Genomic DNA, 23,073 nt, shown 5'->3' on the forward strand with positions numbered 1-23,073 from the left:
TACACCAGGAATGATGTCCCCGTAATGTGAAGAACTTACTGAAGGTACACCAGGAATGATGTCCCCTGTGAGCTTGTGTATACCCAGATCAGCAATGTTTGAAGATAAGAGCTTGGTCACAAATGTCAGTGATCAGCGGCCCCTGAGAAATACAGGGGGCTAGGTTGATACTGATGAGAACCTGTGTGCCTGCAGTGGAATCGATACTGGATTTATTTGGGGCAGGTGTGTGCCCAGCTCTGATACACTTGTGGTTAGGTACAGCCTGAAGAGAAGGTGCCTCCCAAATGCAGAGTGAGCCCCCTGGCCACCCACCAATGAAAAAAGCCTGATACAGTGGGAGAACACTTTCATCTCTGAACATCACATCATCTGCTTCCAGGCAGCAGAGCTGTGATCTGAGCAGGTGATGACTCGTACTAACATCATCTCTGGGAGCCGTATCACATCTCTGGATATCTCCTTCATTGTCTTAGCAAGACTTGTTCTACCATAGAAGTATGGGGGAGGGCTGATGGAGAAACCCCCCCAGAATCGTGATTTAGTATAAATAATAACTAGTTAAGCGCTAGTAGTGATTTTTTTTTTTTCATACAGTTGCAGCTCTATCATTGTTCCTTGTGTAAAGCTAACCAAATCAAGTACCTCTCTACTTTGCCTGGAAACCCCAGGATGGACTTTAAAATTACAAAGCAGGTAACTATTGCTCTGTGCTTTTTTTATTCGTGAGAAGAAAGGCTATTCCTTCTTCTGAGAGGTGAGAACCTGAACTGCGAATGCAGCCCAGATGCAGGATTATGGCATTGTCAATCTGTCCTTCCAATGAAGGCTTATTCCTGGATCTTGGGTCTCTGCTTGTGGATGGCAAAACTGAAATATTGCAACAAACACACATAAACCTGTATCTAGATCTCTGCTCCACAGGCTGTCCACCAGCAAGTTTGAGAAGGCAGCCCACCAAAAGGTACAAGATGTCCACAGCCACTGCAGGGAGATTCTAGCTCATGCTCCAGTTCATCGTCTGGTCTGACCTCTGGGAAATCTTTGTACCATGATGGGTAATAGAGCACCTGAGACTTCCACCAAATAAGAATAAATTATTTGAAGCTTACTGCTCTCTGAAAGGGCTTTCCAATTTGTCCTCCCTACCTATAAGAGGATGATGATAATGAAGCTGGTCTTAATGGCGACTTAATGTGCTCTCCAGCTTACAAAGCGGTTATCTTAGAAGGTACTTTATTTTTTCATCAAATAACATGAAGCTGGAAGTGATTGGAGTTACTTCATAGTTGGTCTTCTGCAGGTAAAAGAAGAAAACTTTTTCCCAGCTGTCTTTTGATTAATTCTTTGTCATCTCGGGTCCTTTGGAAAAGCTTTTCTTTTCAAGGAGTAATAGAGTGGAATAATAGGACCTTATCAGTCAGTGAGGTTATATCATATCGCATAGTTGATGCATATCCACTCCCTGTATTATAGCTCCATTTCCTGGAAAGCAGATTGCATCTGCTGCATGCCATGGGAAATTCCCATACCTGAAATCTAAGAGGAGTCATTATTGCCACCTTTGCCCCTGTGCGGTATTTACTATGTGCCTAGTGACCATCAGTGCTCCTCCTTTCCATGATCCCATTTACACAATAGCTTGTCCCAAGTCTACAAATCACTTGCGTGGTTTAAAGATGCACTATTGCTTGCTTTAGAATAGCAGCTATTAGAGATGTGGAGAGCAAGGGCATTGCTCTGCTTTTTAGTGTCTCACTTCATGGGCCTTCAAAGCGGGTAAGTGCAACTCAGCTTCATCTGTGTCACTTGTGTGCCATTACTAGGCCACATCAGTGACATCCCAGTGTTACGCAGCCTAGCGGGCAACCTTACATGAAAAAATGTTATGGACGGTCATGTTGACCATGTGTCAGTTTGGGATGTAATCCTTGCTGCTCCCTCTGTGGCTAGGGTAAGGAAAGGCAAGCCCAGAACTGGACAGCTTTGATTCTACTTGGGTCTCTCTGCATTGTGACTAGCTCTAGGTCTTCAGGGATGTAAGCACAAGGGCTTGGATGAAATCTTAAATGCTCTGAGCCTCAGCTGCCCTATTCTTAGTGGACCTTAATTTGCATTAAGGCTGCTTACATGATGGTGTACTCATCTAATGTGAATGGGGAGTCTGGGACTTGTCTACTGAATCAGGTAATTGGTCTATCCAAGTAGTTTCCTACCTCTGGTGAAGGGCTGATATCCAGTAAGCTGGGAAAGTGCAGAATTACATAAAGTAGCTTCTCACCTGAACTGTGCTTCTTATGTGGGAAAAGAAATTTCCTTCCTTACCTCTTGAGGTGATCACTATATGCCTTGAAGCATCACAGGCGACTGCCCTCAGATGAGCTTGCATAACTACAAATGTTATTGGCTAAATAATTACATAGCCTCTTGAAGGGAGAAATATCAGTTGCAGAATGTGACTCAGTGCCTTTCATATCAGACTGTTCCAAGAAGTTTTAATAGTCTCTTAATTGAAGTCCTTATACCTTGATATTAAAATGCATTTCATTGGCAATGATATCAAAGAAATGTTAATGCTCCTATTTCTAATCTTTCTTGAGACATAGTAAGTATAACTTTAATGAAAATCACCGTGCATGATACTCTTATAATACCTGTTTTTTTTTTTAAAAAAGGAGGAAAAAAAAAAATCCTCAAACACCATGTAGTCTGTGTGTTCAATACCAAACCATTTTCTTGTGTTTCTGAGGCTGTTGCTATATTGATGTGTGACATTCATTTTCAATAAAATTTTGCATCTTGGTTTATCTTGGGACTTTTCTTTGACTAGATGGCTTTCTCCAGACCTTTTACACGTCTGCTCATGTGATGGAATAGTTGAGTTGAAATGAGCATGGATATGAAGAAAAATGCTTTTGTTTCCCATTTTATTCACTTGAACTTGATTGTCTTAATCTTGATTCTTATGAGTGTGAATAAGAGTGGAGTCCTTAAGCTGTATGTTAAAGTATGCATTTGTTTCCTATAGTGTAGATTGCTTTGGTTTGGCTTGTGTTTGCTTGACCTTTCATTTTAAATCCCCAGAGTGTTTTCTAGTCTTCTAACTAGCTTTGCTGAGATCAGTGTTAGTGGAGATGACAAAGTTAAGCCCACTACTGACCTCCTTGGAGAATCTTGTTTCAGCAACAGGCATCCTTGGCAAAAAGAAATGTTTCTAGTCAGGAGCTCTCTGAATAAAATCTGCCCTGAGCTTGAGCAATGCAACTAAATCTTTTTTGGGAAGTCTTTGATTTGGAATTTCACCTCACTTGCATATCGTGCAGATTCTGCCCTAAGAGACTACTTAGATATGTATTAAATTCAGCTGAAGCTCAGTTAAGATAAGTGCCTGAACCTGTAAATTAGAAGTACTCATTCTGGTCCTTAATCCAGAAGCCTCTGAGGTTAAGGGTGGTGTCAAACCTGACTTGAATTTCATGGCTGGCCTCAGCTTTCATAATTGGTGAATTGAAACCTCAGATCTGAATCATTCTCTTTACCCTGAAAAGTTGGGTCTGAACTTCATGGCTCAGTTTCACTTCCCCTTGGGAGTTGCTGCCATCATTAATATTAATTTGTGAACCTTCTTGTGCTTTCCACTTCCTTGAGTCTATGAAGTTTGCTGGATCTTGTCCTGCATCTTCACTGCCAAAGGACAGTTCACACCCTTCTGTACCTCCTGTAATTGTGTAATTAGGTAACATTTCTTCAGGGCCTTAGATATTTTACCCTGTTAGCATAGATGTTTTCTCCGCCTAATGCTGCAAGTCTTAAAAGTGCAGGAAGCTGGAGACAATGTAATTGTATGAAACTTGACCTTGAGTGCTGCAGGTTTTAATAAATTATCTAGGCATAAGCTATTTCTTTCCTTTTACACTTTGCTTATTTGAAGTAATAACTATTCTCTTTGCATAGAAGGAAAGCCAGTTCTCAGGAATTGGTGTAACCAGTTATAGCCAGACAAACAAGTTTTCCAATGGGAAATAAGATGGGAATGCACCCTTGCACATTCTCTGGGGGGTCACAGCGATACGCATGAACAAGTGCCAGGCTCTGTCGTGAGCTGGGCAACCTCTGCTCTGCTGGACAAGCATGGATTGTGTAGGTACATTGTGTGTGGGAAGCATGCCTGCTTCCCCAGCAGCTTTGCCTAGTCTTGCAAATGCCCCGGGTGTCAGAGAGAGAAAAAACTGCTCTCTTGTGGCAGGGTGGTGATCTGCCAACTGGACCCGTTTTAATGATAATTTTCTGCATATCCCAAGTAAGACCCCACTCCAGATGGGATGCCACAGCCGTAACTTGATCTTTTGGGCTGCTGTTCAGAAGCAGTCTGGTCTTCACACTCTGGATCACTCACAAGGCAGGATTGCAGCTGGGACCCTTGGGGCTGGGTAGGGGGGGAGCTCACCAGCAATCCTCTTTAGCCCGGTTCACAGATATACTGGATGGAGTTTGGGGCTGTCAGGACTTGAGGAAGGCTACTGCTTTTGTCGAGTGGTTGGAATCTGATACTCTTTGCAAGCAGCCTGTAGGGTTTGGATACCAGGTTCTCCTTAATACCAGCAGAAGCTGTATGTTAGTGTCCTAGGCAGCTCTGGCCATCTCAGCAGTGGTCCCTAAGGTGTATGGAGTTTGTCGAGCAAAGAGCCTCTGGCAGTTACACATATGCCTGATAACAATCTGATTACATGAATAAATAGGAATTTTGGAGAAACCAAGGTAATAAATGTGACCCAATCTGAAAATTGTTTCTGTAGTCAGGTTATAGGTGTAGTTACCATGGTTTGTGATGGTTTCCTTAGTTCTTGTTCTAATGAAAAAGTCTGACCACAAGGAAAGCTTAACTTAAAAATGAGCATTCTGGTTTTTGACAGCTGTTTGCTGGCTTTGCTTACGTTGTTTTCAACTGAAAGCCTCAGAAGCCTTTCCTTAAATAAAAAATTTGAACTGGAAGTGAAGCTTCCCTTTGTCAGCGTTTCATGATTTGTTTTATAAATGTCCAGCCTATCTGGGAAACTTCTTATTTACTACTGTTTACTCTCTCTCCAATGATCTTTATCTGTGATGCTCCTAGAGTGTCAGTGATTTCATTAGCAGGTCACCACTGTCACAAACAGCAAACATAGCCCATTGGGTTCGTACTCTTAACAACCAACTGCTGTGATTCCTGTCCTAACATCTCCTTGGTTTGCAGGACCTCCATGCAGTCGCAGTCATCCTACGGTTCCAACTCTCCACCACTGAGCAAAATGAACAGCATGAACAAGCTGCCCTCGGTCAGCCAGCTAATTAACCCCCAGCAGCGCAATGCCCTGACCCCAACCACCATCCCTGACGGCATGGGAACCAACAGTAAGAAACCCTTGCTGCTTCTTCTGCTGTTTTATGTGTGCTCCCCACTAGTCTGGGCAAGGAGACTTGGCATCTCCAACCAGGTAGTGTTAGGCTGGGGAGCCTGGAGTAGTTGCTGGAAACATGCAGAGCCAAATACTGCTCACTGCTGTGCCACAGGGCAGCATCCTGCTGTAAGCCTCACAGAGATGAACAGAGCTGCTTCTTGCTGCACATCTGGCTGACTGCACTGTCATCTGTCTTTCAAGACTTGTTTTTTCTTCCTTTCCCAGCAGAGATGCAAATGTTGGCAAACATTTTTTTCCCCTCAGTTCAATTAAGACATGTCTTGGTTTCAAAGGAAATATCTGCATCTCGCAGCTCTGTAACCTGCTTCCTCCTGGCTGCTGAAGAGTGCCCAGCAGCCCTGTAAATCCAGGATGACAGACATGGTTCTGGGGGCTGAGTTTTGGTGCCCCTGTTTTTTAATTTCAAAAGCACTGGACCCTTGCCCACACCTGTTGCTGATCCCCTTCGGCTGCTCTCAGTGCCTCTGAAAACAAAGCTATTTGGCTTCTGTATTGGGTTACACTGCTGGCTCTGTCCTACTCCCCTCCTGCGGCAGGGAAAGCTGAGATGAGGCTCACTTAGTTGCTTAGGTTTCTACTGAGCCTGCTTCTAAGGGAAGGTGATGCGGCAGTGCTGCCGCTGACAGTTATTCCAGCGAGGGGAGAGCTCCTGAAGGACTGTCTGTCATCTGGTCCTTGTGCAGATTGCAGCCCTGCTTGGAATTCCCCTTGAGCTTGCTCCATGCAGGGCTTTGCAGAAGATTTAAAGCTGCTTTGTCAGTGGGTGCTGTCCTTTGGGTGCTGTACTGGGGGTGAAGCGGGGGTCCAGGTATGCCTGGGTAACAATGTGCTCCTACTTCTCTCCTCCAGTTCCCATGATGGGCACCCACATGGCCATGACCGGTGACATGAATGGCCTCAGCCCCACGCAGGCGCTGCCTCCTCCCCTCTCCATGCCTTCAACGTCCCACTGCACCCCCCCTCCTCCGTACCCCACAGACTGCAGCATCGTCAGGTGAGCGGGAGCAGGCTGTCCAGCGCACATTTCCCACCCGCAGGGAGCGGAAGCCTCGTGTCAGGGGTCTTGAAGGGTCCTGCCAGGGCCCTTGACCTGTTCTCCTGGAGCACTGGATCCCAGCGGGTCTTGGCAGTCCTGGGGCTGGCACCCTCTAGGCACCAATCCCCACCTCTGAGCAGCTGAGAGAAACAGGGACATTAGGAGGACTGCAAGAAGCCAAGCGATGCAGCATCTGTTGGACTGGTGGAGCTGAGGGTACCAGGCAGTCTTTGCAAACATTTTTTTTCTTTTTTTTTTTTCCTTTTTCCCCCCCTTTGACCACCCGAGACAAGCCATGGATGGGTTCAGAAGCTCCTCTGCCCTCCATGAGGTCAAACAGGTTGAAAGATGCTGCCCATAAAGGAGGAATCCTTTACGATTAGGGAGGAATGTGCTGACCTGATGTACTTCGTGTGCATGATGTGTCTGAGCCTCAGACCCACTGTCTTGCTGGAACCCTCTATCCATGCAGCAGGCTGCCATGGGCTCAGCCACCTTCTGGGTGAAGTGACCTGGCAGGATGGCCCATGTGAGCCTTCCTGCCCCAAGATCCAGGCTATGCAGCACTGGCTCTTGACTAAGGCAATGTGCTGCCAAAAGGGTTGTTTGCTAGGTGCTGAGCTGAAGGACTCCCTCATTTGTTTGATATGGCAGCAATGAGGCTTGCTGGCCTGGGATGTCTTGGAGAAGGTCAAGCCAAGGGTGAAAGCTTTGTTTCCTGTTGCTGCAGGTTGGCTGAGTGTTTGGTTTTTCTGTGGTTTGGGCTGTTGCAGCCAGGGTGATCCTTTTTCTTTCTCCTTCCTTCCTTCCTCCTCTGCAGCTTCTTAGCGAGGTTGGGCTGCTCATCCTGTGTGGATTATTTCACGACCCAGGGGCTGACCACCATCTATCAGATTGAGCATTACTCCATGGATGTAAGTAACTCCTCACCATTTCCTTTGTTTGCACTCTTGGCCCTGCTTTAGGAATGGGTCAGAAATCCAGACTCAGTATTTTTATTTTATATGATTAGCTTGCTTTAAGACTGTTGCACCCAAAGAAGACATATTGTGAGGTGAAAAGTGGCTGGACTTAGGGCCAGCTTTGTAACTGCCTTGTCTGGCACAAAGTGTGTCTCCCCCTCCCCACCACTCTCTGTTTTAGCCCCAGAAGTGGCCCCAGCCCACATGCCTGTTAATTCTACAAGGCTTGGTTTCAGTTTACACTGCTCTGAAACACCTCACTCGCCTGCAGACAAGTAGGCTGTCCAGAAGTGGTCTGTGTTTTTCCCTCCCTGCTTCTGTTTTCTGGCCTTACCTTGATCTTCCCTTGCCACTGGCGTCTCAGCCCTGTTTTGGTTTTGATTTTTTTTTTTTTTTCTCTTGCATGGTGCTTGCTGCAGGATTGCTGCCTCCTTTCCTGTGCCATTGCTCTTCTCTGAGCTGGCTGTCCTGTTTTTTTGCCCCAAGGTTTTGCAAAGCTGTGGTGCTTTTGCTTCCTAGCATGGGCTGCCTTCCTTCTGCTGCTGCTGTAATTAGAAAAGCTGACCCAAATTAACCAAAGGTGGTTGCTAATTTTTTCAGAAGCTGATACCACATTTCCCAGAGTCTAGGTAATGCTCCCATTAGGTACTGCACCAGAGATGATGAGGCCTCAATGTTTTGTAAGGTTATATATCTGTTCGGAAACTCTAGTTATGTTTAAGTAAGTAAGGCAGTTCCTATAGGGTCAGACCCAGAGCTTTGAATATTGGGCGTCAGACTTGAATTCTAAAATCCTTTTGCAGGCTTTGAAATAAACACAACAGTTTTCAAAGCCATTGAATTTCTGCGGCCCAGCATCCCCTGCCATAGACAACCAGCAGATCTCCCAGAGGTTGTCTTGGATGTCTTGCAGTCCAGTTAAACATCTAGCTTGAGGTCACCATACCTCCTGCATGAATGTGTGTTTTGTGTAACTTCAGAACAGACCTTGTGTTCTTGCTGCCTCTTGGCTGCACACTCTGGTTAAAAAGTGAACTACCACCTTCAGGAGCAGTGGTTTGTCTCCTACAGTGCATCATGGCCAATTTTAGTAGCGTTGCTGGTTAGTAGGCATTTGCAGAGTGGCCCAGAGGCTTCTTCTGTTCCCAGCTCCCAGGCTGCCCAAGTGTCACCCTGTTAAGCACTCCACCTTGCCTTTCCAGGATCTGGTGAGCCTCAAGATCCCGGAGCAGTTCCGCCATGCCATCTGGAAGGGCATCCTGGACCACCGGCAGCTCCATGACTTCTCCTCCCCTCCCCACCTCCTGCGCACCCCCAGCGGCGCCTCCACGGTCAGCGTGGGCTCCAGCGAGACGCGAGGGGAGCGGGTTATCGACGCGGTCCGCTTCACGCTCCGGCAGACCATTTCCTTCCCTCCCCGCGACGAGTGGAATGACTTCAACTTTGATATGGATGCCAGGCGCAACAAACAGCAACGCATCAAGGAGGAAGGGGAGTGAGCACCATGGACCCCGCACCGCCCAGCCTCGGCCACAAACTGCTCAGCCCTTGTCTTCCTTCTGCTTGGTACTGCACCCCTGGATGAAGGGCGGAGGGACCTTCTTGCTCATTTATTCTGGGTTATGCCCTTGATGCTGTCTAGGTCATACTCCTGGACCACAACCTCCAGCCCAGCTCTTGCAAGGGGAAGAGCGGGTGGTATTTCCTTGAAAGCTGTTGACCTTCTCAAGAAGGCGGTGTTCTTGTTTCGTGTTTTCCTTTGGGAAGAGGGTTTCTTTTCTTGACTTTTGAATCCTCACACACCTTGTGGGCATCCTGACCTGCAAACTTGCCTCTCTCATCCAGTGATCTTGCTTTGAAAAGCAGGAAGGTGAAAATTTTCTTAAAAACAACAACCCATTTCAACCCCAAAACCAAATGCAAAAAATCCAAAGCCACCAAACTCTGAACTGGCAGTTCATCTGAAAAATAAATGGGAATCGGTCTGCTAAACGTTGCACTTAACCAGCCTCTTCCCACGGAGCTGAGTGCTCTGTTCGTGTGTAATATTCTCCAGCGGAGACAGCACATGCACTTTGCTGGGCAGGCCAGTGCTTAGAGCCACCTGCAACTCATTTTTTCATTTTCCCTTGCCTTCTCTGGGAAAAAAAAACAAACCTGCTGTCTCTTCTCATTTTGAATTTACATTCATATCTATGTCCTGGTTTGTTTGTTTCAGGATATAAATGCAATTACAGACATTGGTCACTCTTGAATTCTGCCCTCGACCCAAACTTTAGCCATTCTGTACTACTACTGACATTTAAGCTAGAGAATTAGGCTTTGCCACATATGCAGCCTGGGTAGTTTAGCATAAGGATTTGCCTGCCTAGCCTCCAGTTGAACAGAGAACCAACTGAGAGCCGCACACGGATTTGTAGGGCTTCAGCGATCCCAAACCCAGACAATCTTTTACTTGGACCATGCTAGATTGATTTCATGCCAAGTACAGTAGAACCATCTTTAGATATATCTGTAATAGACTGGAGCCTGTTGTGGTTTGTTGTTGGTGACTATAGACTAAGTGAAGAGCAACTAGAAGTGGAGAGTAAAAAAAGAAAGATATTTCCAACTGCCTTGTAACAAGGATGGGTTCCTGGTAATATGAGTGTTGCTACTGCAGAAAGTCATGTTTACATGAGAAATTGATTCTTCTCTGTGGTTGGTTTTTGGTTTTGTTTTTTGGATTTGTTTCTTGTGATTTCTATATTGGTTTGACAGCAGCTGTGTTTTGAAGCATTTCCTCTGGCTGCCAGTGATCCTGTGGACAAGTAACTGAACAGAGAGCATGTTTTCACATTTATATTGGCCAAGGTAGTGAGACTCTAACATATACAAAACAAACCTAAATGGAGGAGCTCAGCATGGCTGCTTTCAAGTTGGTCTGCTCTTTTTAACAGTAAGCCTGACTTTTTGTTGTTGTTTTTTTTTAGCTGAGGAAAGATGAAAAAGCAGCTTAAATCACTTGTCATCCTACCTTGCTATAACCAAATCATCTCGTTTCAATGCAGTGGCTTTTTTCTGGGCCCTGCTATGTGCCATGTATTTCATATAAGCCTGATATTGTTAGCATCCTGCTCCATCTGTCTGTTGTGCCAGGTCTATGTTGCATTCAAAGACTGCCTTTCAGTAACTGTGCAAGCCTATTTTGGATAGCTTTAAATGGTATTGCAAGATTGTTACCCTGTAAAGTGTGTATATAAATATTTTTTGTATGTGTAATTTTTGTTTCCTACAGCATAACATGCCAATTTTTATTTCTTCTTGGGCTACCGGGTCTGACAGAACCACAATAAAATGTTGTTTGTTTTTCTGTTTTTGTTTTTTTTAATTATTATTTTTATGCAGAACGCTTACAGTATAACTTGTAACAAATGGCTCGTCACTGGACAAATATATTTGTATTTTTCATACTGAGATTCCTGTGTTACTTTGCAGTTGAGGGGGAGGGGAGCAGGTACTGGAAGCCTGTTTTATCATTTATTTTGTAACACTTCAAAGAGCAGTGTCCTAGATTTCAAAGTATTTAACATGCTCAGTGTGAAAACTTACTATGTCTTTTTTTGTTGTTGTTTTCCTATATGCTACAAAAGAAGCAAGTCATCCTGCTCTTGACTTGGTGCAAGAATTAATTCAGCTGGGCAGTGTTAGTGCAGGGAAAGTGTTAGTGTTGGATACTTTGCAGATTCCTGGAGGTGAATTGGGCTGTGCCCTTCTCACCTCCTAAGGTTTTGCATTACCATTGTGTAATCCTTCTGAGCTGCTTCATATTGTACCAACATTGATGCGAAAATACTGTCATTTTAGGAACTAGGAAGCTTCTGACTATAAGGGTTAATGCAGTTAAGGCTGTGCCCAGAGTCTGGGTGCAATAACTTCAGTATCTGCCTTTCAACTCAGCAGTGAGATGGTCAGCAGTCTGCTTTTCTGCTGCATCACTAATGATTAAAATATATGCTGTGAAAACCTTTCTACTGTATACCGCTATGGAGCCCACTTCTGTATAACTGGAATCTTCAAGTGAGTTTGAACTGCTGTAGCTTTTACCTTCCTCTGTAGAGCTGTGATTTTTTTTTTTGTTTGTTGTTTTTTTTTTTTGATACATCAAAGCATATGGGTTAATTGAGCTGAGAATCTGCCAATGCTTGTAGCAATGACAGTGTTGCCTGCACCAAGACCTGTGTGTACTTTGGAACACCTTGTTGTTGAAGTCAGTGAAAATAAAAGCCAAAGTGAAAATGATACTGAATTTCTAATCAATTTCTTTTGTTACCTGTGCGCCTTCTTGGAAGTTAGCAGGAGTCTTTGCTGCTGCTTCCTCCTCTGAGCAGTCGGGGCTCAGTGTTGCCTTTGCCCACGTGCGCAGTTTTCTCATCCCCACACCATCCATGTCACAAGGGTGTGTCATAAGGTGCCATTGCACACTCATCTGCCTTCTTTCTGGCAGATCCAATGGGTCTCATGAGGTAAGCCTCATGATGAACTGTGAAATCTTCTGGCTTTTGTATTGTTTGCATGGTTCTGGTTTTTTTTGCCCTCTCATCAGGTTTCCTCTTTCTGGTTTTGAGCAGGGCACTGGCAAGTGTGTTCAATGTTCTGCTCAAACACAGTGGAGCTGTGGTGTCTGTGCACCCTAGTTGGGAGGAAGGAAGGTACACTTGGGGCAAGCGGGGTCTGTGCTGCCCTTTCTTACCTCCCCACTTGTGAAACAGCCTTGCACAGCCATCTCCACCACCCCCCGTGGAGCTTGGGGAGGATTGTCCTCCTTATGTAACTTACGCCAAAAGCTTTGTGCATCACCCTGAGAATCCTCTCTCCTACCAAAGTAATTTCTTTTTCTTTGGTATCTCAATAATTCTTTCAAGGATTTGAAAGAAGAGCAGCTCAGAGCCAGTGGGATGGCTGTCCTGAAAGTGATGGAGTGGTCTCATCCCAGCTTCATCAGTGGTTTCTATATGGGGCCCATGTCTGTCTTTTACAGATTTCCTTGATTATGAGTCAAAAAAAAAACAAAAAACAATCCCACAAAGATCTCGGAAGAATGAAAGTCCATGGCTTTCCTTAGGAGTTAGTTTCACATTTACCATTAGGGTAGGGAATGCTTGTCTGATTTATTTGGTTCTGATCACTGTTTCTTCTCCCTTTTGGCAGAAAGTTTAGATTCTGGTGGAAGCAGTTATCTCTGGATATCAATATCCAGAGGCCTGTTTGCATTCTGGCAGTCAGGGATTGCTTGAATGTGATGTTAAAAACTAGCATTTTGCCCTCAAAGAGGAAAGTCCTACTACAGTGGCTGCAAGAACTTGCTGTTTCAGCTGATAGACTCTGCCTCTAGATGAGCAAATTGGATGAGGTGAAATAGGACTTTAGTTCAGTTAACAAGGTAAGCTTGAAATATATTTGCCAATGGTTGTAGTTGCTGTCTGCTGGGACCCACTGTCAGAGAAGGGAACTTCTGTGTTCCTTAGGTTACAGCAAGGATTTCAGGAGTGAGGAATCCCAAGCTGGTGCTCTCCCTTTTGCCCTCCACCCATACGCATTGGAATTTTGTCTTTGGATATTGGGATGCTTTATATGCAGGCATGAGGTTTTCAGGGCAGGGATCCATTACAAGCTTCCAGCTGTGTTTTGCAAGCCTGGGTGGACCTCTGAAGACATGCATGCCCTTCTATGCTGCTAGTTCTAAGTGTGCTGAAGCTAGCAGTCCCCTGCAGTGAAACTTATCCAGACACAAGAAAACTTGGCAAACCTCTGAGTGGAGCTTGTAAAGGGTGTCTTGCTCATTACATTCTTCCTGCCCTGCATGGCTTAGCAGAAACTTTTTCCTGACAGCAAAGAGCCTGCCTGTGCTATGGAGGGAGGAGTGCAGGACCTGGCCTCCCACTCTGCCTCTTCGCAAGTAGTTCCTCAGTAGGAAAACTGTGTGGGCATCCCAGCCCTAGCACCCAGTGGGAGCTTGGGCTACTTGGCCTTCTGATTTACTGAGCTGTAAAATGTGCAGCTTATATCAACTCTGTGACAGTCAGTGAGCAGCTACTCCAGGCCCTGCAGGGTTCTCCTGCGTGGTCTGCTCCAAGGGACAGCAGGGCACAGCCACTACTGAGATACGGAGCGTGGCCACCTGAGCATGGGCTGTGCTTGTGCTGAGCCTTCAACAGCCCCATTTGGCAAATAATCTCCCCTGGCTGCCAGGCTCAAGCTAGTGGTTTCTGGGTCCTGAGATATTTTGGCTCTCTGTGACCCATGACAGCAGCAAATTGTCTTCCTGAGCCTATAGCAAAGGGCAGAGGTTGGAATTCTGGAGCCTTACTGTTGTTTGAATACACTGGCCATGAACATCAAATGGACTGGGATGAAAAGACTCTTTGTGCTCTGTTGGAAAGGACTGGCTGCAGCTTTCTCCCAGCTTGCTTCCCTGAGACCAAGAAGCCAAGATTTAACACAGGCATATGACAGTTCTTTTTGCTACAGCTTTGGTCTCCTGATCCTGGCCCATGGGCTGACCCCTTTTCTTTATGCCCAGCTTCTCTCAACTGTATCTACCATCCCTTCAGCACAAGGCCTTAACATTAGCGCTGTGGAACCAGCTGGTTTATTTTGTGTGTATGTGCATTTCTATTATTAGGTGCTTTTCAGTGAGGAGCTGGAGCCTCTCTGCAATCCCCCTCCATCTGCCTGTGGATGTTGCAGGGCTGCCCATTGCAGTCATGCCCTGCTGCTAGGTAAGTGTGGCTGCATTCTTCCTTAGCTCAAACTGGTCAAAGTCTTTTCCTGGGGAGATGGGGGGATCAGTTGGTTTTATTAAAATTGCTTCCTTGTAAACATTCCTACAGTGTCATAAGTTTTGTTCTTAGGAAACATCAGCTCTGCCTTCAGGAAGTGAGCCAGACACCTGGGACCAGTGGAGAGTAAAGGAAAAGCTATGTGAGATTGGGGGGCAGAATATGCAGGATTTGAGGTGGGACATGGGGGCTGCTGCTGCAGCCCCAGCACATGGGCAAGCACCAAGGGGTATGTCTGGGGATGGTGTACCATAACTGTGTGCCTACAGCATGGAAGCCAGGGGGAAGGGTCCCGATCACAGCAGTGAACATTGCTAATACCCAGTGTGTTTCTGCTTTGGTGGCTGCAGTCACAGCAGTACCACACCTTGCCCTGTTCCCACAGCAACATCAGACACAGGCCCGTGGGCAACTGGATTTCAACTTGGTATCTCTAAGATTCAGTGTTTGGCAAGGGTCTCCATGCATCATTCAGTTGATTTCCTCACTGCTGCTGCAGTGCACTCTCCTTGCATGCAGTGATAATGTGAGCATGGCAGCCAGCGGCTTTTTTGGCTGAGCCACTTCCTCAGACGATGGGGAAACATGCTTCAACAGGAGGTAAGTGCCTCCTGGCATGCTCAGCAATTACTCAGGCAGATTGGCTGATATCAGCCATTACAGCATGCAAGGGAGATGCTTACATTGTCTCTCCCAACTGCCTAGGGTAGGAGATTAGGTTCCCTGCATCACATCAGTGGCAAGAAAGTCCCTGGGGAGCCATTCAGAGCATATTAGCTTCCCACTCTGAATCGTGCCCTGGAAGATGTGGTCTCATTGTTGCCTGTGTCAAGGCTAAGGGAAGACTAACCTTGTTTGTTGACATTAAGTGGGATGGCTCTGTCCGTGCAATCAGCTTTGCCAAGTTCCTAAGGCTTGTGGCTCACTGCGAAAGGCACTCTCATGGCACAGCCATGTACAATCCAGCAGCGAGTAACTGGCTGAAGGGCTCTGTGTGAGGCAAAGAAACTGGTGCAGGATCTGAAGAGAAATAGGGAAAAACTGAAACATTTCTTCCCCAGGCAGGTATTAAAAAAAATAAACCAAAATTGAGATAACGGGAGATCTGGCTGCACTGGAGCCAATGCGCTTCCGAGTACATCATCTCCAACCCGCGCTGGTTCCTCTGTGAAGGGGATTTGCAACGCTGCCTTCATCGTACAGGCAAGAGCACAGCAGCTTGGAGGGCCGCGGCGATGCGCAGTTTGCGAGCGGCGGAGCGGGGCCGAGCCGGACGGGCGGCTGCCTCGCTGCCCGGGGAGCCACTGCCCTCTAGTGGGACCCGCTCCGGGCCCGGCTCCGAGCACCTCTCCTCCTCTGCTGCCCTCAGCCTGGAACAGGGGTACAGGGACTCGCTGCAGCTGGAGGTGGCTGTGGCTGGCGGCTCATGCCGCCAACCCTCCTCCTCCTGCCGCCGCTGTGGTCCCTTGATGGGTGCAACCCTAACCACTGAGAGTGTGCTCCCTCTCAGCCCTTCAAATGGCTCCTGGGCATCGGTTTTATAAAACTGCCTTTTTCAATACCTTTTCCCTCACATCCCACATGCAAGAGCTGCAGCAGCAGCTCTTGTTTGCTTATTTTGCATGGGTAGAGTAAGTAAGTGATCTAGTGGTGTTTCAGAGCAAACTTTACTGTAGTTGCTTCTCAGGGAAAGCTGCTGCTCTCTTGCCTTTTGCTGTGCATCCAGGGAATCCCCAGGGTTGTGCCCATGCCAACGAACACCAGCACAAATGAGAAATTCAGAGGAGGAAGATGAAAAACCACCACCTGCCAAGCCAGCAGACTGCTGCTCTCACCCCAGGCTGCAAAAAGCCTGAAGCTGTGCCCTCGGCTGGTGAACCAGAGATGTCTCCAGAGCCAGGAGACTGGTTGGAGGTGCACTGGAGGCAAGCAGCCCTGCAGTTACCTGGTGCTGCAACACCTTGCAGCTACAGCCATCATGCAGCAGCACCCCAGGCTCCCAGCACCATGCATGCTTGCCCAAGGGCATGAAAGGTGCTCCACCTTCCCTCCACACACGCACACAGAGTCTTGGCAGCAAAAGTTCTCCTGCCAAAACGATACACATCTCTTCTTCCAGCTGAGAAAATACCACCAGGTATGTTGCAGGGAGCACACGAGGCAGCCAGGAACTCCCACAGCAGCACCTGGCTGGAGTGCTGGTGGGGGGCTCCAGGCTCCCACACTGCCGCTGCAGCAGCCAGCTCAGCCAGTCTGGGTGGGGAGCCTAGCACCCTGCCAGCGTCAACCCGCCTGCGGCACCAAGCTCCCCACTATGCACCTGCATGGCTCCATAGGGTGCTGCACACAGAGGGATGTGCTCCCCAGGGCTGCTTGCTTGGAGGCTGTGGGCTGGCTCCAACTCAGTTTGGTGGTATGTGTTTTGAAAGCTCGTCCTGCTGTTTTAGTGGCTCTGCCCCATGGAAGGCCAAATGTGACAGTAGCCCCAGCAGTGGGCAAGCACCCGCTGCACTTCAGGGCTGTGCCATGGAGACAGTTTGCAGCTCCCAAGGAGATGGCTGGGAACTGGAGAGGATGGTACCTGCCTTGGGTGGGGGGTGAGGAGGGCTATGCGGTGCTGGCAGCTATGGGCAGTGCTTTTGTGGGATTTGGGCTCCATGGCTGTGCTCTGCCCACCCCTGCCCTGGCCTCCAGGCCCCTGACTAGCTTTCCTTGCCTGAGTCACCCTGGTCTGCAAGGAGCCGAGAGGGGAAGGTGCCCACACTGCTCATTTGCACACGATGAAATGATCTGGGTGCTTGGTTCTCAGGGGTGGACAAGCACTTCTCAGGCATTTCTCTTCAGTTATTTAGAATTCAGCCCAAACATTTCCAAGCACTCTCCAACTTGGCCATCCCCAGTCTCTACCTGCACTTTCCTTTCCCCCATCAGCAAATGCAACGAGAAGCTGGAAAGAAGCAGGTCTGAAGGGGAGTATGTTGGGGTGGCCCCTTGGTGCTTTGGAAGGGATTTTCAGCTTTGTCCTATAGCACTAAACTTTGGTAAGATGTCTTCTAGGAGAGGCCCTGATTTCCTCCAGTTTTTCCTAAGTTTCCTAAAGAGCACCACAGGGAATCCGCTGACTTTTTCCAGTTTTCTTCCTGAGGTTGTTTATGGGTTTTGGATGGTTCTTTTTTAGTTTAGTTTTGTTTTCCCAAATCCTTCTGTGAGCTTCTGATTAATACAGCTTCTGATTCATTGGAAATCGCCTCTGGAGACAATGCTGAAGATCTTTACACATGTGATCCATCTTCTTCTTGGTTACATAGCCCTCAGTGCTGGAATTGGGTAAGAAATGTTACAACAGATCCTAGTGCTCTGTGGCAGGGATGTTAGGAAACAAAATACTGCACAGTGCTGCGTGAAAAGCTCTTTGATTAATTAAAGGCGTGGGTGGCTGAACAGTTGCATCAAATCATCCACACACCATGGCGAAATGAGAGATAAACATATTGATTTCTTACTCCAAGGACACTGTCAAGCAGCCCTTGTTGAACCTGGACGCAGTTGTCAACCTGAAGCTGAACATGAGTATTTTCATGGAGATGTCTTTCACAGAAACAGGAGGTAAGGGGTCACCTTCAGCATAATGTGCCTAGAAGGTGCTGCAATGCCTATCTATATGAAGCCTGGCCCTAGAGCAGTGTCCAGCACCCTTCCTCCATGGCAGGATTTGGCCCTCTGAAGGCTGATGCAGAGCTCCTGCATGCTGAGCTGAGCAAATAGCCAGCCCTGAGCACTGGCATGGGCGAGTTGGGCCCTCCCTTACGGTGTTTAGCTGTGGCCTGAGCCTCAGACCCACAACACCCACTGAAAGGCCTGAGCAAGGCTTCCATTTGCCAGGAGAGCAGCCTGCCACTGAGGGTGAGGGCTGGAAGACACAGACCTCACTGTTTGTTCTCCCTGTAGAAAAGTTTTCTTCCAGCTTGAAGCACTATGGGTAGCAAGACAGTTACTTCTGTTAAAGTTTATATTCTAGCCTTTACTGCCGCTTAATTAGTGACTTGAACAGAAGGATGTCAGTGTTTAGGAGCTATCAGCAGGTGTGATCGTGCTGTGCGTTGAAGGGTAAGGGCTTACGGTATAAACACATGCATCAAAACCACACACAAACTCAATTTGCATGTATCTAACAGCAGTGACTCAGCCTGCCCCAAAGAAGCGATGGCTGAACATGTTCCACCTGGACCTGAAACTTGTCGTTTCACCAAGCGTAGAATATTAGCAAGTAACCATAAAGGTAAGCATATTACAATCAGGCCGTGGGCAGCATCTCCCTCAGATTGTTTCAGCCTTTCCTTGGAGGTGAGGAAATTGGACAAGATGGAAAGCCCTGCCAGGGATGCTAGCAGCTCGATGAAGGGCAGGAGAGGAGGTGAAGGCAAAGGCACTCTGTATCCCATGCAGGCTGTGACCCGCTGCTGCCTGGAGAAGTCTCAGGAGCAGAGAGCACTGACTGAAATTTCATTATTTTTACTTATTTCCTGTTGTTTTTTTCAGTGGTGCCCCAATGGCAAGGAAGCAGCACAGAGTTACTGCAGCATTTCACAAGATATGAAACCCAGCAAGAGTCTGGCTTGGGAAGGTATGGACCACAAACTGCAGCACTTGACTCTTTTACACATCTTCAAGACAAATGAGTAGAGCCTTCCTTCTGCTCCATTTGAACTGAGGTGAAGCAGGGCCCAAACAGCACATTGGTTAACCCTTGCATGCCTGGTTAGGCCAGGACATCTGGAATACCTTTGAGAAGGCTCTCAGCTTGTTGAGGCAGCCAAATCAAACCCAGTGGGGCTGCAGAAAAGGGTGCCCAAGACAGACATCTATACTAATACAGATAAATTTCCTAAGCCTGATTTTCTTCCCACTTGTGCTGCTTTAGCTGGTTGTGAGTATCCCCGTTGCATGTGGAAGAAGAGCAATGCTGACTGGGGTGGCCAGGCATGGTAGGGAGGAAGAAGCCCTGGGTGATGCTTCCACAGCTGGCCTGGGTTTCCAGGCAGCAATCTGCCCTTTTCCACCTCCTAAATTAGAACAGGATGATCCCCCTGGTGCATTTATATCTGTTTATATCAAGTGTGTCTGCAAGACTTCAGACTTCCATGGCCTGGCAGCATGGCGACTAATGACTTGTAGAGCTGCCAAGGGAGGGGAAAGCAAAGAGTTCTGTTGGGGTTTTCTTGAAAACTTCAAGGTGTTTAGGAGGAATCAGCAGCAGCTGTGTCATCCCTTGGGAAGACTTGGAAGTGCTGGAAGTGAGATGGAGTTTGAAAGCAGCAGGGGAGAACCCAAGTCATGCCTGGGGTATGCACCATTCGGGTTTCACTTACAGGCCAGTAGTATACAGTGTTTACAGCTAGGGCAAATTGGCACTGAGGGATTATCCTGGGTTCAGCAGTAGCAGTCATTTTCCTCCTCCTTGGTAGCTGGTGCGGTGCAGTTTTGACTTTCGGCCTGGGAACAGAGCTGATAACAAGGATGTTTTGGTTTGGCCAAGGACTTTGTGAGCCTCATGCTCTGCCAGGGAGGACGGAAAGCCAGGAGGAAGCAGAGACAGGACACCTGACCCAAACTAGCCAAAGAGGTATTCCATACCACAGCACGTCATGCCCAGGAGGTAAGTGGGAGTTACCCAGAAGGGCTGGGAGTCTGCAGGGTTGGAGGAGGGATGGGTTGGTGCTTGGTTGGGCTGGGGGGGGTGAGTTATCGGTCAGCTGGTGGTGAGGTGTTGTATTCTCTTCCCTTGTTGTTTCCTTTATCATTATTATCATTGGTGGTAGCAGTAGTGATTTGTGTTATACCTTAGTTACTAAACTGTTCTTGTCTCAACCCGTGGGAGTTGCATTCATTTCGATTCTCCTCTCCATCCCTTCAGGAGTAGGGGGAGGGAAAGAAGGGGGGGAAGTGAGTGAACAAGCTGCATGACAGGGTTTAAACCGGACAGGGATGGAGACTCTTCTTCATGGCCTGGAGCTTGGGCTACCCAGCGGTATCTTCTGACCTGGAAATTTCTTTTGCTGCTAGGCCCATCATGAGAGCAGGAGAGATGTTTGTTATCTTTTGTCTGGTGGCGCCAGTGGTTGAGCAAGAAGAGCAGGAGGCCAGCTGCTGGCATCTTATTCCTGCCATCCGGAGCTCCTACCTAATCCTGCTGGGTGGAGGACTCACAGGCTTGGTAACATTCCTGGAATGGTGCATCTCACCTTTTGTTTCAGGGTAATTAGTCTGAAAGGAGAGAAAGGATGTGGTATCTTCCACCTCAAGGGGAACTGTTAAAGATTCGTTATGCTCCCAGAGCAAACACAGTTTGTAGGTTTGGCCCCAAGCAGTGATGCTAGCAGCTCCAGCCAGCACCATCAGTCCCAGCCATGAGTGAGATGGGGAAAACCCTCCTGGGCTGCTTTGCTTGAGTCACCTGGGGAAGCACAGGGCATGGCTGGGCTGGGCAGAAAGTCTGTGTATGCTTTGTCCCATCCCTAAGTTGCTGTCAGGGCCAGGTTTTGATGTGGGGACAGTAATTTTGAAAGTGTTTGATCAGAGAGCCTCAGGGTGTCAACTGCATGTGGCTCAGGGCTTTCCCTGGGGACCTTCGGTGACAAAACCCTTCCCTGCAGCTCTACAAAATAAGTCCAGGCTACAAGGCCAGGACTTTCAGCAATCACCCCACTGCTGATGAGGAGCTCACAGCCTGCCCTATCTTCCCCCTGTGCCATGGACTGACTGTCCATATTAAAGGCTTCATTTTTCCTTTGACCCATTGCGCAGAGCAAGGAAGGATGGACCCATGCTAGAGCTTTTTCCAGTGTCCTTGGTGGGGGACATAAAAACTGCTGTGTGAGGTGTCTGAGGGCTTTCCCCAGTGAAAAACAGTTCCTCTGCTCAGAGGAGCCGGGCTGTGGCCCTACTGCTGTAGGCAAGTAACTGTCACATAGAAGACAGACATGAAACTACTCAGCTCCTTCTGCCTCACCCAGGGCCAGAAGGGTTTTTTTGAAAACAAAAATAAAGGGGAATATTCAGCCTCCACCCATCCACCCAATTTGGACAGCAAATCAAATAAAACCATCTCGAGCTGGCACCACAGGAGCAGTGGATGCCAGCTCCCAGCTTCTCACATGAGGTGTCGAAACAAAAAGAGATGAACAAACAACCCCCTGATGCCTGGGGGCAGCAAACTGGTTTTAAGATGCTGGTGGGTTGTTTGTTTCCTGTGTGGTGGTGGGAGCAGCCTCCCACATCCCCTCTGGCACTGGGCAGCTGCCCTTCACAGCACTTGGCCACCCCTGGGCCATGGGCGCAAGTTGATAGGGCTCCACAAGAATGCCTTTATGTAGAAATGCTTGTCACCACAGCTGGGTTTTGTGGGCATCCTGACATGGGGCGATGTGGCCAGTGACTAACAATGTGGTGGAGGGGACGTCAGGCATAGGCATCATCTTGGCTGTACCCAGCCACTACAGAGAGCCCTGTAGGGCCTGGTGCCAAGGTGCCTCAGCACTTGGCCCATATGTACCTGGTTACTGCAACTAACATGAGGTTTTTGAAATACATGGCTTTTGTTTCAGTGGTTTTCTACCCAAAACTCCCCTACAAGAGCTATGTACAATACGAGGTGTCTCTAAGTTTCCCATGAGCAGACCTTGTCACAGGTCTGACAGATCTTTGCAAAATTTGCCAAGGGGCCCACATTCTCCCCTCTTTAAGGGGGATTGTAAGAGAGTTTCTTCTCCACCTTTGCTACGGTCCACTTAAAGCACCGAGAGCAGTTGAGAGGTGCCTTGTGGGGCATTCACACTTCTTTCCAGCTTCTGCCTCATTGCAGTCGAATCAACTGGGTTCATTTATTGCACTGGAGCTGCCCAAAGCATATTGGTAGCAAGCAGTGGCTTCATTTCTCACCGACAAGCAAGGACCAGCTTTTACCCTGGTTCTTTCAGCTGACATTGGGTGCAAAAGCACTGCAAGGAGGAGCTGGTGATGCTGAGCTATGCCAGGAGGTCACCCATGCTCCTGGCACTGCCGGAAGGAGGCAAGTCAGTCCAATACAATGTGTTTCCCCTGAACCTGGGAGCAAAGCCATCCTAAGGCTGCTGAGAAAAGCTGTGTGTGATAAAAGGGGTGTTTTTCCCATGTGCTGGAGCCATTGGCTTGCATGGAAGGCATTGTGGGAGCTGCCTCTTGGCTCACCCCATCACAGCAGCAGGCTGATGGTGCTGCTACCAACTCTGCTGTTAATCTCATTACAAATAAAGGAGGGGTAGGAGCTAAACTAAACTCATATTAATTCCCCCTGCTCAACCTCAGGAAACACCTACTAGAACTGCCATTCTTATTATCCAAACCACCCCTGGAAATGATCATTAGCCGACTTGCTCCTTTGCCAAGCATGTCCACTCGCCAGCCTGCCTCCCTTTGCCCACAGGGCGCTCGCGTTCCTTGCTCCTGCCATGGCACGCACTGTGGTTGCCTGCACCCGCGCTCTCTTTCCATGACCTAGCATGCTGCCCGCTGATGCACATCCGGACCCAGGCTGAGCCCTGCTCCCCTGAAGCTCACCAGTGCTTTCACCCAGAAACAAGGTGAGGGTGTCTAAGCAGCTCTCCGAGTTGCTTGTTTTGATTTCTTAAGTTCCTGTATAGTGTTGGACTGATATTTGGCAGGGTTGGCTGGTGGCCAGGGGGTTGGGACATGTTGGCATTTATGATTTTTTTTTAATTCCTTTTTTCTTTTGCATAACAAAGTCTTGATAAATGAGA

At 47.8% G+C, this 23,073-nt stretch overlaps 1 protein-coding gene across 11 annotated transcripts in view; it reads left to right on the forward strand.

Moving 5' to 3' along the window:
- The window catches only part of TP63 (tumor protein p63), a 162,065-nt gene extending 150,327 nt beyond the window's left edge, over positions 1–11,738 (forward strand). For 10 of the 11 annotated variants that reach the window (XM_062606297.1, XM_062606295.1, XM_062606296.1 and 7 more), the window contains 4 exons: positions 5,234–5,391; positions 6,309–6,453; positions 7,316–7,409; positions 8,660–11,738. In XM_062606297.1, the coding sequence (XP_062462281.1) occupies positions 5,234–5,391; positions 6,309–6,453; positions 7,316–7,409; positions 8,660–8,956 (694 nt within the window). In that variant the 3' untranslated portion in view covers positions 8,957–11,738. Of the gene's footprint in view, positions 1–44; positions 2,665–5,233; positions 5,392–6,308; positions 6,454–7,315; positions 7,410–8,659 lie in introns of those variants that run through there. The other variant, XR_009962314.1, reaches the window with a different exon arrangement.
- The last annotated feature ends 11,335 nt before the right edge of the window (positions 11,739–23,073 follow it).

This window comes from Pezoporus occidentalis, unplaced genomic scaffold (genome assembly GCF_034315485.1).
Source record: "Pezoporus occidentalis ecotype Australia unplaced genomic scaffold, CSIRO_AGI_Poc_V1 ctg95, whole genome shotgun sequence".
In the NCBI taxonomy this organism is placed as follows: domain Eukaryota; kingdom Metazoa; phylum Chordata; class Aves; order Psittaciformes; family Psittacidae; genus Pezoporus; species Pezoporus occidentalis.